This window comes from Mus caroli, unplaced genomic scaffold (genome assembly GCF_978045245.1).
Source record: "Mus caroli unplaced genomic scaffold, Mus_caroli_1 scaffold_1, whole genome shotgun sequence".
Classification (NCBI taxonomy): domain Eukaryota; kingdom Metazoa; phylum Chordata; class Mammalia; order Rodentia; family Muridae; genus Mus; species Mus caroli.
Genome location: NW_028227256.1, coordinates 50,773,744 through 50,787,776, shown reverse-complemented (window position 1 = coordinate 50,787,776; position 14,033 = coordinate 50,773,744). Strand labels below are relative to the sequence as shown.

The 14,033-nt window shown below is 42.0% G+C and overlaps 1 protein-coding gene across 6 annotated transcripts in view; it reads left to right on the top strand.

Annotated features, from left to right (window-relative positions):
• The window catches only part of Hecw2 (HECT, C2 and WW domain containing E3 ubiquitin protein ligase 2), a 407,742-nt gene that overhangs the window by 297,208 nt on the left and 96,501 nt on the right, over positions 1–14,033 (top strand). For all 6 annotated transcript variants that reach the window (XM_021160080.3, XM_029476576.2, XM_085837264.1 and 3 more), the window contains 4 exons: positions 1,820–1,970; positions 2,581–2,684; positions 3,096–3,220; positions 11,976–12,161. In XM_021160080.3, the coding sequence (XP_021015739.1) occupies positions 1,820–1,970; positions 2,581–2,684; positions 3,096–3,220; positions 11,976–12,161 (566 nt within the window). The remainder of the gene's footprint in view (positions 1–1,819; positions 1,971–2,580; positions 2,685–3,095; positions 3,221–11,975; positions 12,162–14,033) is intronic.

Genomic DNA, 14,033 nt, shown 5'->3' with positions numbered 1-14,033 from the left:
TCATGGAAGCTTGGCTGGATTTTTTCTGATTCCTTCATGTGGTTTTCTGTTCTTTTTTATTCTCTGACCTCTTCTTCTTCTTCTTTTCTTCTCCTTCTCCTTCTCCTTCTCCTTCTCCTTCTCCTTCTCCTTCTCCTTCTCCTCCTCCTCCTCCTCCTCCTCCTCCTCCTCCTCCTCCTCCTCCTCCCCTTTCTTCTTCATTGAGAGCTGCTATAAACAGACTTGGGGAAAACATTGCTACCTGTTTTCATGTGTTTGTCTTGACATTCTATTGATGGATAAATTATCCCAACTCTAATAAGATAGAAATGAGATGGAACAATTGGCTCTTGAGATATTTGGGATAGGCAAGTGTACAAGGAGCCCACCAAAACTTTAGAGCAGATCAAAAGGGTTTGGAAAATGCTTACCATTTGTGTGTCGCACTGAGCATGAGATGAGGCCTTTCAGAATTGTCCTTTTGGTGAAATTATAGCTGTGCCCAAAGAGTTCAGATGTATAGGCAGCTTTGTCGTGCCTGTCTTACCTTGAAACATGAGTGGCATTTAGAGGCTGCTGTCTGTGTGGAGCTTTATCTCTGTTTCAACTTTCTTTTCTCTTGACAGTTGTAATAACGGGCCATGGTCAGTATCAGATGCTTCTCCACCCGCAGCTAAAGCAATGGCCTTTACTGCTGGCCTTGCGCAGGTGGGCCTACGGTGCAGCACTTTGCAACCCTAAGGGCTTGGTTGAGATATGAGTTCCATTCACTTCTGGCATGAATACCACAGGAAGTGAGAACTATGCCCTCCTTGTAGGCTCCTGCCTGGCTCCAGGGAGTCTATTGATATGTTTTGTGACCACGAGGAAAATCTGAGCTAATTGTACTTTTCTGGAGAAAAGTGTTGATTAATTTTTTAATTAATTTACTCAGAGATATACATGTAGAAAGATTTTTTCCTGAATAAAAAAAAATAGGTCTCTGGCATATTCATGTTTACTATATAGTCCTCCTCCAGTGGTAATACATTCTGAAAAGTTGTCCTGTTGAAAAGATCAGCTTATGCTCTGTCAATTTAAACAGGGAGTGGCCATCCAGTTGCAGGAGCAGGGTGCCTTGTTCTGAAGACAAGACCTGACCTCTGGTTTTATTAAACATGCAGTTATACATTGGTTTATGGAGATCAACACACTTATACATTGGTTTACAGACCAGCACACTTACTGTGGTACTCAATATACAATTCTGTAATATCTTCCTAAACTTCATATTTATCTAAAGTTGGAGGGAAGAACTTGTCCTTGCTCTGAAAATATTTTTCTTGACAGGAGAGAGCAGGTTAAGCTGTGTGGCTGGTGATGCTGGTTGATCACTCTGAAGCATGCAGACGGCTGTCTAGCTGCTTTCCTACCACTATTGCGTGGATGTTTCTCCCAAGTGATGAGGGAAAGGATGATGCTAAAGAAGGAAGAAAAAGATAAAATCTGGGTGAAAACTAAATACCATTTTTATGTGAAGCTCTGAAAATTGTTATGATACCAACTACATGTACTTTCACAACCCTTGCTTATACATGGAGGGTAAGGAGGGTGGAAGAGTCTTCACATTTAGAAATTCTTAAAAAAAAAATTGTATCATGTATGCTGCAGTGGCTTAATAACTAGTAACAACAGTTTCCCAAGTGGACTGGGGAGGAAGCTAGGCTACGCAGCAAGGTATATGTTATTAGCCACAAATTATAGTGTGTGTGACAGAGAAGAACCTATGTTGAACTTAATGAAGGACCTTTCTGGCCCGGCTCCTCCTCCTTATCCCTGTTGGTACCCTCCTGCTCTTTAGACTGGGAGGCACGGATTGACAGCCACGGCAGGATCTTCTATGTGGACCATGTAAACAGAACCACAACGTGGCAGCGGCCCACAGCTCCCCCTGCCCCACAGGTCCTGCAGCGATCTAACTCCATACAGCAAATGGAGCAGCTAAACCGGCGGTGAGCACTCTCGACCCATGTTACTTCTCTCTTCTGTGGTTGGGCTTTTGCGTGTGCAGCATAGACGACTTGGCGTTTGTTCCACCTTTGATGTCCTGTCACTTGGCTAAATCTGGACTTCTCTTGAAAATGAAAATAAAGCATAAGGCAATATATACACTTGATGGTTGGGAAACTACAGAGGAAATAATCCTAATAATTCCTGTAGTCAGCCAAAAGCATTGGATTTTAGTAAGGCAGGCATACACATTTAGGATTTGAAGCCAAACTTCTGACCTTTGAAATCTAATCTTACAATGCAGTTTTATCCACTTAACCTGCTCAAAAGAACAATTCTTTGCCAAAAACGAATTGCTATAGAATAGTAACCTGTTTATTATAGGTGGTTTTTCTTTGCTTAAGGGACACAGTTGTTCTGTTTTATTATGTTGACAGAAAAATTAAAAATGGTGGAGAGTAGAGTTTCAGTGTGTTGTCATTTACACAAGAGGTAGCTCTTCAGTGTGAGGATAGGACCCTGGGGGTGACAGTTGAGGCTGGAGGCCTGGAACTTCTGGGCTCTAGGGTGGCTTCGGGAGGTCGGCGTGTAACCCCAGGTTTGTGCTTTTAGTTATCAGAGCATCCGTAGAACCATGACCAATGAGAGGCCTGAGGAAAACACCAGTGCTATCGATGGGGCAGGGGAGGAAGCTGACTTTCACCAAGCCAGTGCAGGTAAGAACAAGCCCTCTGCTGCAATCCCAGAAATGTAGCAGAAGAACCAAGATTTCTAAGACATGAGCTGCTCTTTAAGAGAATGGCAAATTTTCTAAACACTTAACGTTTTATGAGTTCTGGGGAGAAGTATCACAAAACCAAATATGTCACATCACCATAGTCTCTGAGTCTGTGTCAAAATGGAACACGAGTCTGGCCATTATTAAGAAGCTATGGATGCATTAACACTGTTCCCAACTAAAAATTATATCCAATATCATTTTAGTGTCATTAAGAATAGTCAGGTTCATGCATGCATTTTTTTTTTTGGCAAATAAAAATGTAGTTCTAGGGAGTTGAAGTCACAGCCAATGACGTAAAGAGTGTTTGCAGTGTTTAGTTCTGAGCCTATATGTCCTGTCTGCTTAGACTTCCGTCGGGAGAACGTCCTGCCTCACTCTACCTCCAGATCCAGGCTCACGCTGCTGTTACAGTCACCCCCCGTGAAGTTCCTCATCAGCCCAGAGTTCTTCACCGTGCTGCATTCTAACCCTGTGAGTAGCTAATCTTGGAGGAACATTCTGGAAAGACAACAGGCCAGAGAAAACGATCCTTAGTCAGGGCCTGATCATAGGGACCATTGGAGTGCTCCCTGAGTACTCAGCATGTTCCAACCCTGTTAAGTACCTTGTGTTTTAAACCACCATGCCATATAAACTTAGTGTATGTAACAGACACCCAAAACTCAAACAAACGAAAACAGAAACTTTTGGAGATGACTAGCTTATAAGCAGCAGAAATTCATTTTCCAAGGTTTTGAGTGGCATAAAGTCCAGGATCATTTCGGTTGGCCTGGAGTCAGGTGTCCTGCTAATATCGTTCATGGATGATGGCACCTTGCTGAGGGCTGTCTTCAGTTCTGCTTTTAGGAAGCTCTAATTCTACTTAGAATTATGCTTCATCCACCAATGAGTTACCATGTCCTGATGAAAGTCATCATTGGTGATTAGGTTTCAGCAGACGTATGAGGAGAGAGACACAATCCAACTGGTGTGAGGGAACCATCCCAGGAGTCTTTGAGCTCAGGGAATGACTTTGCTAAAGATACTAATGGGAGAGAGACCATCTTCATTGTATATGGAGTGACATCAAATAAGGAACCATTGCCTAAAAGGTCAGCTGGGTAGAATCCATTCATCAGGGCTTGAGCTAAGAGGAGCCTGGAGTAGAGAAGGAACCAGCAGGAGAGGAAGTAGCTGCAGAGCCTTGCAAAGATCTGGTGGGTTAGGAACTGCTGATTAGACACTGAAGATGATCCTGAATGGGAACATCCTCACATTAGTAAGTGATAATAACAGGGATGTTAGAATGGAGTGGAAAATATCGAATGTGGCAAAACAAATTAAATATCTTAGGGAAATCAGACTAGACTAAAGGGGAAAGTAGACACTGGCCTGGTCTTAGTGGCTAGAGATGTCTGTGTGGTGGTTTCTGTGTACCTGGATACTGATATTTATGTATTTCTGCCTAACTTTATAAACATGTGCATCTAGCTAGATTAGAAGGTTTATGTCCTTTGTTATGTCCTGGTTTAAAGGTTTAAATAGAAACAAAAAGGACTCCATTAGAGAGCGAGCATGAGCAGTATGGTATTTGTCCTCAGCCTGTGAGAGGGTGAAGGGTTTTGCACATTTGCCAACTTTTTATTTATTCCTGGTTGTATACTAGGCACTGAGCCAAGTTCTAGGAACATATAGGCAACAGCACCTGTGGGTCTTGGAATCCCAGCTGTGAAAACACATTCCAGCATTTTGATGATTGTGCACTAGCAAGGGTGTAGACTGTGAGTGTATATCGTGACTGGGAATGCACAGGGAAGGGGCTATGGCTGGGAATGCATTTACAAAGGGTTCTGAAGGCTGGATAGGAGCTTACCCTAGAAACACTGATACTAAGAGCATTCTAGATAAAGGAACAGGGTCTGTAAAGGAAGATACTCAAGACTCTTGTGAAAATCACTGAAGCTGGGTTGCAGTACAGTCTGGTGCTGGTACAGAGAGAGCCTGGGATAAACTAACATTTAGAATTGTCACAAGACACAAAAACTATCATGCTATCCACAGAAGGACTTTGGGCTTAGATAACACAAGCTTTTATTTGTTTGTCTGTTCATTCCTTCTCTCCGTGTTTATTAAATCCCTTTGATTTCCCTGGAACGGTCGAGACTTGGGGAGTAGAGTGGTAAACAAGACAGGCGGAGTAAGATTGTCAGCAGAACAATAATTAATGGAGAAAATGTTAATAATGTGTAATGACAGAGGTGAGGGCAGGGAACAAGCAGTGTGGACTTCAGGGGGCTTGGGTGGCCAACAGGTAACTAACTCCAAGGAAGCTGCATCTGCACGGTTACAAGATATCAAGGGACAGCAAAGCCTCTTTACTAAGCAGAGTTATGCCTTGGGGACAAGGAGTTTGACATGCTACACAGCAAGTTTGGAGAACTGAACACAAACTCTGAATATAGTGTTTACATGATCTGGGAATAAATTTAGGCTTTGCAAGAACTTTATTCTAAATGTGTTTCTTCTGCGGGAGTGACGTGGATTTCTCAAAGTTCATTCCAGATGAGGCAGGCAAGTGGAAGGCCCTTTGACTAGGCAAAGAAGCGCGTTGGACCGGTGCATATCAGTGGAGATTTTGTTTGAGTGCTCACTTGGTCTGCCCAGAGCCCTGGGTTCATCCCAGTTGAACTAAGTATGATGCATTCCTGTAACTAAGCCCAGGGAGAGAGAGAGGCAAGCAAGGGATCACAAGTTCAAGGTCACCTTTGGTTTCCTAGCAAGCAGCAGTCAGCCTGAATTACATGAGATTCTATGGTATGGGGGAGGAGGCTGTCTGCATTCATGTGCGTGTGTCTGTGTATTTTTTAAAAAATAAATTTGTCTATATAGAGGAATGATAGTGCATGCTTTACAAATAACAGTAATACAATTTTATTGCTTTTTGCCACCCTTATCAATGTACAAGTATATTGGAACAGGAGTGCTTTGTATTGATCAGTAAGACAGCAGTAAAACAGGAGAGTTGGACCCCCAGACTCCTGCCACTGAGGCCATTGCCCTTTTAGTTGTGCCAGGAAATACATTTCTTCACTTTGTATCTGTGAGCTGTTTCTGATGCAACAGCTCAATTTGATGTGAGGTTTTGCTAGCCTGTCATCTCTATCAGTTTCTTTGGCTTACAAAACTTTCTCTGTAAAGGGGCAGAGAATAAACATTGTAAGACAAGGCTAGTATGTAGACCTGTGTGCCGGGAGGGCTTTAGCAATACCTTGTTTGTAGTCAGACAGTTGGCCCATAGTCTGGACAGGTCACAGAACAAGGAATCAAGCCCTGGTGTTCACTTGCCATTTCCTGCAGTGTGAATTCTTTCCAACCCACATTGAGTTCAGACTACTAGTGGCATCACTCAGTAGGGCTTCTGACTTCTGTGCCTTGGTTGTCAGCTACAAGCTCCTGTCTCTGCAGTATCATTAGCCAGTTGCTGAGCTGTGGTTCAAAGCTGTGGTTTTTAACTGGGCAGGTTTTTTTTTTTTCAGATAAATGCAGATTGTGGGTTACTTGCAGGCTCTGATCTAACGGGGCTGCAGTGAGTCCCAGGAGTCTGTGTGGTCCTTCAGGTAATTAAGTAAACATAGCCTAGCTGCATGCCTGGAAGAAGCTGAGGCCTGCAAGCCCTGGACACTGGCATACAGCAGCTCAACTCAGGCTTTCTTGCACACTCTCTTTTTTCTGTTCCACACTTGGGTGTGATTTTCAAACTCCTTTCTCTGGAGAGTGCATCTATGGTTAAACTACTCTTCTCGAAAAGCTTTGCTTTTACTTTATCTTTTCCTTCCTTCTACTCAAACTATGTTCATTACTGGCTAAAAAGATGCATGTCTATAAAATTTAAATTCTGTAGGTTAGGAAGTCTTATTTTCTGACTTGTATTTGGCACAAATTAAAGTTTCTAGAATTTTCGTTAAGGTCTTAGGTATGGATGAATAGGCATAACCTTTTTACAGACATGGTTATTTTGTTTTTCTTATTTGGGGGATAAGCAGCAAATATTATAAAGTAAACTTTCCTGAATTTTTAATTTACTTTTTATTTTCTTAGTTTTTGATTGAATTCTTTTTGGTGTACAGCTGTTTCCATAAAGCCTTATCTATGTTATTGGAAATACTCAACATTCAAAATAAGTGTTGAGATTTGAAACTCTCCTTGTTTATTAAAACAGTTTGGAGAAATAAGTTGTGTTGAAAAATCAGCATGGAAAGCCTATCTCACGAAGCAGCAATCTGCATAATCTGTGCTGAGAAACGAACATAGACAGACATATGGTTTCCATAGCAATGAAGCAAACTGAGAGGTTTCCATGCTTTGCCTTGTGTTATGGTAACTTTCATTCAGATTCTACTGCCCTCTTCTGGTAGAGATCAAAATTGTCTCCAAATTAACACAGGATTTTGTTACTCCTGCCCAATGTTTTAGAGTTGAGATGCCTGTGTTTGTCTAACTTACATTATACATAAGTACATTTAATTATATGTAGCAGAATGGTATTTTCAACATACATGCTAAAATTATTACCCTGATTTTTAATGGTCTTTAGAAATGCATTCCTAGCCAGGCGTGGTGGCGCATGCCTTTAATCCCAGCACTTGGGAGGCAGAGGCAGGTGGATTTCTGAGTTCGAGGCCAGCCTGGTCTACAAAGTGAGTTCCTGGACAGCCAGGGCTATACAGAGAAACCCTGTCTCGAAAAAACAAAACAAAAAACAAAAAACAAAAAAAAAAAGAAAAAGAGAGAAAAAAGAAGAAAGAAAAAAAGAAAAAAGAAATGCATTTCTTATCTAAATTCCTTAGTTCTTAATAAAGAAAAGTTATTTTAAAGTTTATAAATATCATCTTAAACATACTCTTAGGCATTAAGAGTTACTTCTGTTGCCCAGTTTACAGGAGTTTCTACTAATGTAAGTTCTCCTCTGTGTCATTGTGAAACACTTTAAAACCTGGTGAAACAATTTAAAATTAAAAGATCTAAAATCAAATTAAGTAAACATAGTATGAATGCAGACTGTAGCACACAGGACGATTTCCATTTACTAGCTGGCCTATTCTGGAACCAGCATTTCTTGCTTTTGTTATTAGTAAGCTTTGCTTAGTGAGTCATGTACAACATCAATGACACTTGCTCTTTATAAACATGACAGGCATTTGCTAGCAAGTCACTGAGGTTATCTTCTAAATCTACATTCAGATCACCAATGCTTGGTGGAAATTTTCTGAGCCTCCTGAAGGTGTTGTTTGGGAGTGGTGGAAATAGTGGCATTTTTAAAACTGGCAGAAGTAGGTGAAATCCAGAACTCCCGGAGCTTTGGCCACCGCATGGAACTTCAACATCAACTGATCAAGCATCAGATTGTCACCCACAGTTGCACTGTGGTTGATTACTAAGAACTGAGCAGTTCATATTTTGCTGCCAAACAACCAAAGAAGTGTTCCCTTTAACTTAGTTTCAAACTTCCAAAGCCTCAAGCAGTAGCCAAAGATGACACATTTAAACTCTAAGGGGATTCGTTTTAGCAAAATTCTGCTAATGGAGCCCTTCAGTCAGCCATTGAGCCCTGATTTCTGACTGGGAAGTGAACATCACAGAAGCATGAGGCTGGGAAAGGCGAGAGGATGGGAAACACAATCTTGGAGTACAAAGGAAATGGCTAAAAGGGGTGTTTCTTCCCATGATGAAAAACCAAAACTTTATGTTGGTCAGAAATCATTTAAAGGTGCCGCTCTACTTGTAACATTTGCCTGCTCAGTTAACTTCAGTGGACTCCACATTCAGAATCCCAGTGAGATCGTTCGTGCAGAGCCGTGAGATTGGGTCATGAAATATGTCTTCGTTCTAACCTACTGTTCTGGATGAGAAATCGACCCATTTACCTAACTAGAACCACTAACCCCGAGAGGGGAAATGAGGAGCCCTCTTTTGTCTTAAAACAGGGCCTTGCCAGAGTCTCACACACACACACACAAACAAACCACTAAGGCCCACTCGATCAGTCTGAACCCACTTGCATAGTGTCCCTTTGCTACCTCTGCCAGTTTATTCTAGCATGTTCTTCGCCCTTGTGAGTTTTGTTATTCTCCCTCTAATGGACCATCTTCCTGCTTTTGAGTGCTCTGGTCTGTGTCCTCAGAGTTTCACACAGGCAAAACTTAGCACATAGTTAATGACAGGTTATGAGACCCCCTCAGTTAATAGAAAGTGGGCAACCAGCCCACAAGCTTCAAAGGCTGAAAGTAGAAAATAGTTTTACTACTATATTTGTCTGTTCTAACCTAGCTAGATTGGGAGAATCCCCCATACAGCCTTTTAATTACATATATCATATATTTCATAATGGCCTTTACCTCTTCAAAGCAATTTCATAATCTTTATTCTACTGGTTTTGAGTCTTACTGTGTTATGAAAAAAATTAGAAGACTTATTATTAGTCCTTCTCACAGTTGACCAAATTGAGGCAAACGAGATTAAGTGTTTTTGTCGTTGCAGCTATGACAACATAATTTTATGTAAACTGGAATACAAATATCCTTTTAAACTTTAGCTGTATCTATAACTTTATATACATACATACACATTATACATTATATATATACATATATATATATACACACACACAACACTGCATGTGCTATATGTTTACATATATGCTTGTTCAAAATACTTTATTTATGAAAATGTAGTGTTTTCTTTAGACCCTTTTTTTCATAGACTTGAAAAGGCTGTGAATCTAATGGCTGTTTACTACTTACTAATGAGGATAAAATACTTCTTACACTTAATTTACTTTGATAGATGTTTTTTCCAAGACCAGTCAAACCTGGCACTGTGTTATGTGTCTCGCTGAGTGGAGAGGAGGAAGATAAAAGGATATAATTAATTATAAGACCCAGGTAAGATTCCCACACTTAAGGAGCTGTCCATCCAAAGGGAATTACATCAAGCCCAAGGCTGGCATGGGCTCCTGACCCTAACTGCCTCGTCCTGCTCTACTGGAGTTCTGCTGCCTCTCCTTAATAGATGGGAGGAATGTGCTTGGTGCACTAGATTAGGAATCATTGTGTCCTGACTACTTGGCACACCCACTTAGAACAAGGGCCAGCGAATGGTCTCTTCAACACAATCATCATGCAATAGTTTGTTCCCTGAGAGCCTTATTAGAAAGTACAACTTGAAAACTCTTTGCCATAGCCACACAGACTGGTGTGGTCTCTGGCACTGAAACTTGCATGTTCGTGTGCAAACATGAGGAGGGCAGAGCCAGTGCAGGAAGTGAGAGCTTGCCAGTGGTAGTGAAAACTTCAAGGCAAGGGTAACCACAGGATAAACTGTTAGCTAGCCCAAGTTTCTCGATGGCAACCTCCAGAGAATTTTGTTAGTCTTCCCTGTTTCCATGATATCGTTCCCCCATGTTCTTGTGTCCCCTGAGTCCCTGCCTGCTTTGCAGTACTGAGGCTCTAGACCATATAACTGCTTCTAGCCATCAAAAACAATTCTCATTTAGACTAGAGGGTTGAAATACTTCAAGGTATTTGAGACTCCAGTTTAAGGAACTAAGATTGGAGATTGTTCATTATAGATAATCACACTCCCCCCTTTCTCTCTCCCTCCCCCTTTCCTTCATTTTCCCTCCCTCCTTCCTTCCCTTTCTTCCCTCCCTCCTTCCCATTCTCTCTCCTTCTATGTGCTTCGACAGGGAAAATATTTTAAATGCAAAGCAAAATCTGTTTATGACAAGGAGCTACTGAGGACACTTGTTGTTGCACACGAAGAAGGAACTAACACATGCCAGTGACTTAAGCTAACAAAGGGTTACTTCTCTTTCGAGATCGGGTTGTTAGGGTTCTCTGTATCCCAAAACACTCACTAGCCAGGCTTGAGAGTACCCAGTTTCTGTTCTTTCTACACCAAAGGGAAGAAAACTCCACAGGGATTCTCAATGGCTCATAAATTCTGTGAGCTGAATGTGACGACACTGAGGGGCCCTGGAGAGATAGGTGGCTGTCACATGTATTCATCTTTTGAACTAATAGCTACATGATACTACACACAACATAGACAGTAAATGCTTAGTACATGGACACAGTTTCCAGGTACTCTGATGTCTTTGGGGGTTACCCTGGACTGTCTTAGACTGGAAGAAATAGCGAAGTCCATGAAGAAAAGCCCTAAGAACCTCCACAGACTCAATCATTCCTAGTACCTCTGAGATGCTGAAGATAAGCAGACCGGGAAGCCCTTTCACTCTGTCCCCGAAGGATAGAATTCCAGGGTGGATCATTCCTAGCCTAGTCAGTTTCCTGGATATCATCTTCCTGCTGACTCAAGAACATAGATCCCATAGAGGTGTTCCCTTTCTGCTGCCTAGCACATGAATTATCCCATGAATTTGTTGAATAACCAGTATGTGGAAAGTCTGTGATATAAGCAGTCTTTGATAATGAGTTGAAACTGAAGTCTATGACAAGATGGTCTTTTTTTCCTTTTGTTGGTTGTGGTAGAGTGGTATTTTAATAAATGCAGCTCTGTGTGTGTGTCAGCAAGGTGGGGGGGTGGGCAACACCAAAACAAAACAGTGGGGGTATGATCTCTGAGCTAGTCTAACTATATCCCCCTTCCCTGAGTGTCTGCCCCGCCAGGGGTCTTGAATTGAATATCTCTGTCTTCTGTAGTCTCCATGGACATGAATGACAGTGTGAGCAACATGCTTTGGAAGTGTGTGTGCTTCTGAAGTTCAGACAGAGAGCAAGCATTTTCCATATAGCTTGGACCATATTGCTATGCTTCTAGACTGGCTGACCCTCTGAACCAGTGACCTGGTCAAAAGCTGGAGGTAGAACAAGCTTTTGGGGTTCACTGTCATGTGGTATGTTTAGTCCTACCATCACATACTTATGATTGTGTGCTTTGCTGAAGCCAATGCTGCAGCTAATGTCTCATGTGAAAGGAATACCTCAACATGTCTGTTCTTTAGAAAGCTAGAAACCAATAGTGGAAAGGGCCTCGCTTCCTACAGTTTCTGTATGTTCAAGTCTCTTTGCTCTTCTGGATGCTTCTATTTGTGGGTCTGGAGTTATGCTGAAGTCTATGTACATGTTTTTCATACTATGAGAGGACTGATATATTTCATGCAGTAATCACCATGCCGTGGTGTACATAGATAGGCAGACTAACAGTCGTTCTCTGTTCTTTCCTCCAGAGTGCCTACCGCATGTTTACAAACAACACGTGTTTGAAGCACATGATCACCAAAGTCCGGCGGGACACCCACCACTTTGAGCGCTATCAGCATAACAGGGACCTCGTGGGATTCCTCAACATGTTTGCTAACAAACAGCTGGAACTACCAAGGGGCTGGGAGATGAAACAAGATCATCAGGGCAAGGTAACCTGAGCAAGCCACCCTCGTGAGCTGCATCTGGAGTGACTGTGGCTGTGCTTTTCCAGTGAGGGCAAACATTTCATCTCCTGTTCAGCACAAACCTGTACAGGCAGCCTGTTACTATAATCCATAGATAGATAGATAGATAGATAGATAGATAGATAGATAGATAGATAGATAGATGAGTCTTATAGGGCAGTAAGAGAAGCAGGTTTGGCAGAAGTCATGTTTCCCTGGACAGTCTTCTATGTGCCCTCTCTTAGCATTTTCCACTGACTAGAGAAAAGAATTCTCAGGCAACACTTCTTCTCCTGAGTGGTGCAACTTGTGGTGTAGACACGTGGACAAAACATGGTAGTTTTGTTCGAAGAGGGTGCTAGGAATCACTGAGCCATTGTGCAAGACATTGGTGGAGTTTGAGCATCAGCCATGTGCAGAGTCCTGGCCTGTTTGTACCTTGAACAACTCCCTAGTTGATGAGAAGCACATAAAAACCAGAGTAGTGACATCTGCACTTCCTATCCAGATGGGTGAAGCAGAAATCCCAGTTCTAACCAGGAAGTTGTATGTGTGCAAGGAATCGGAATGAGAAAGTTAGTTTTGTTAGAAGGTATTCCCTAGTGAACTCTTTATTTTTACTTGACATTTGCCTGACACTTACTGTGAGCCATGAACTGTTTAAGGGCTTCATAGATAAACAGAGGCTTCTCACATCATGATGAAGCAGCCTTGTTGGTACCACACCTTAAAGATGAAAAATCCAAAAACTCATAATGGCCCAGCAACCTGCCCAACATTACTAAGACAGGCTATGGCTGAGTTGTGCTGTGCCCCAGATCATCTGGTTCCATGAGCTCTGCTCTTGACTGTGACATCATATTTTCTAAATTTGAATAACCAACCTCAGTTTTCTTGTCTATATGAAATATTGGTGTATTATGCTTAAAATGGTGGTTCTCAACCTTCCTAATGCTGCAGGGCTCTAGTACAGTCCCTCATGTTGTAGTGACCCCCCCCCCATAAAATTATTTTTTGTTGCTATTCATAAATGTAATTTGCTACTATTATTAATTGTAATATAAATATCTGGGTTTTTCCAATGGTCTTAGGTGATCCTTGTGGAAGAGTCATTTGACCCAAAAGAGATTAAAATGGCACTATATATATATGGTACATAACAAACAATTTGAGCTATTTTTGCAAAATCAGTCTTTATTGAGAACTTTTACAAAGAAGATGAGCCATTCACTTCATGGCATTCAAAGAAAAGAGACAGATTGGGGGGGGGGGGGCAAATAGATACACTGTGTAGCAAGAGGTGATTAACAACATGCTGCAAATTGAAGCAGAGGACAGAGTCTGTACTGATAGGAATGGATGGGGTTTTATGGAGGTGGCTGGGGGAGTCTTCGTGATAGGTTGGGAAGCCAAAGGGACGTGAGGTGTGCACTCTACAGGGGAAGAGCATTCAAGGCAGAGGGAACATGTAAAGTGTGCAGTCGTGCTGCTTCCAGAGTGCCTTCAATACTGCAGGAACCTTTTACTCTTCTCACACTCAGCTCCCAGCAATCTTATCAGAGAGCCTCTTGGAGAGAGTCAAAGCAGTTGCTATCACAGCATTTATTTTAACGCAAGGAAGAACTCACAGACTCATTACATTACGGACTTGACTTCTCTGCATGGCTGTTTAACAGATCTCTTAGTCCCAAACAAGAGTTTAGAAGTGGCAAGCATGATTTTAGAGGAGATAAAGGGAATGGATCTGTGGCAATGTCCCTGGACCACAGGTTAAATGGCCATGAGTCAAAATCATGACAGTGTGACTTGCGATGAGACTATGAAGACAGAAGCAAGGGTACATCACCAGGGAGGATG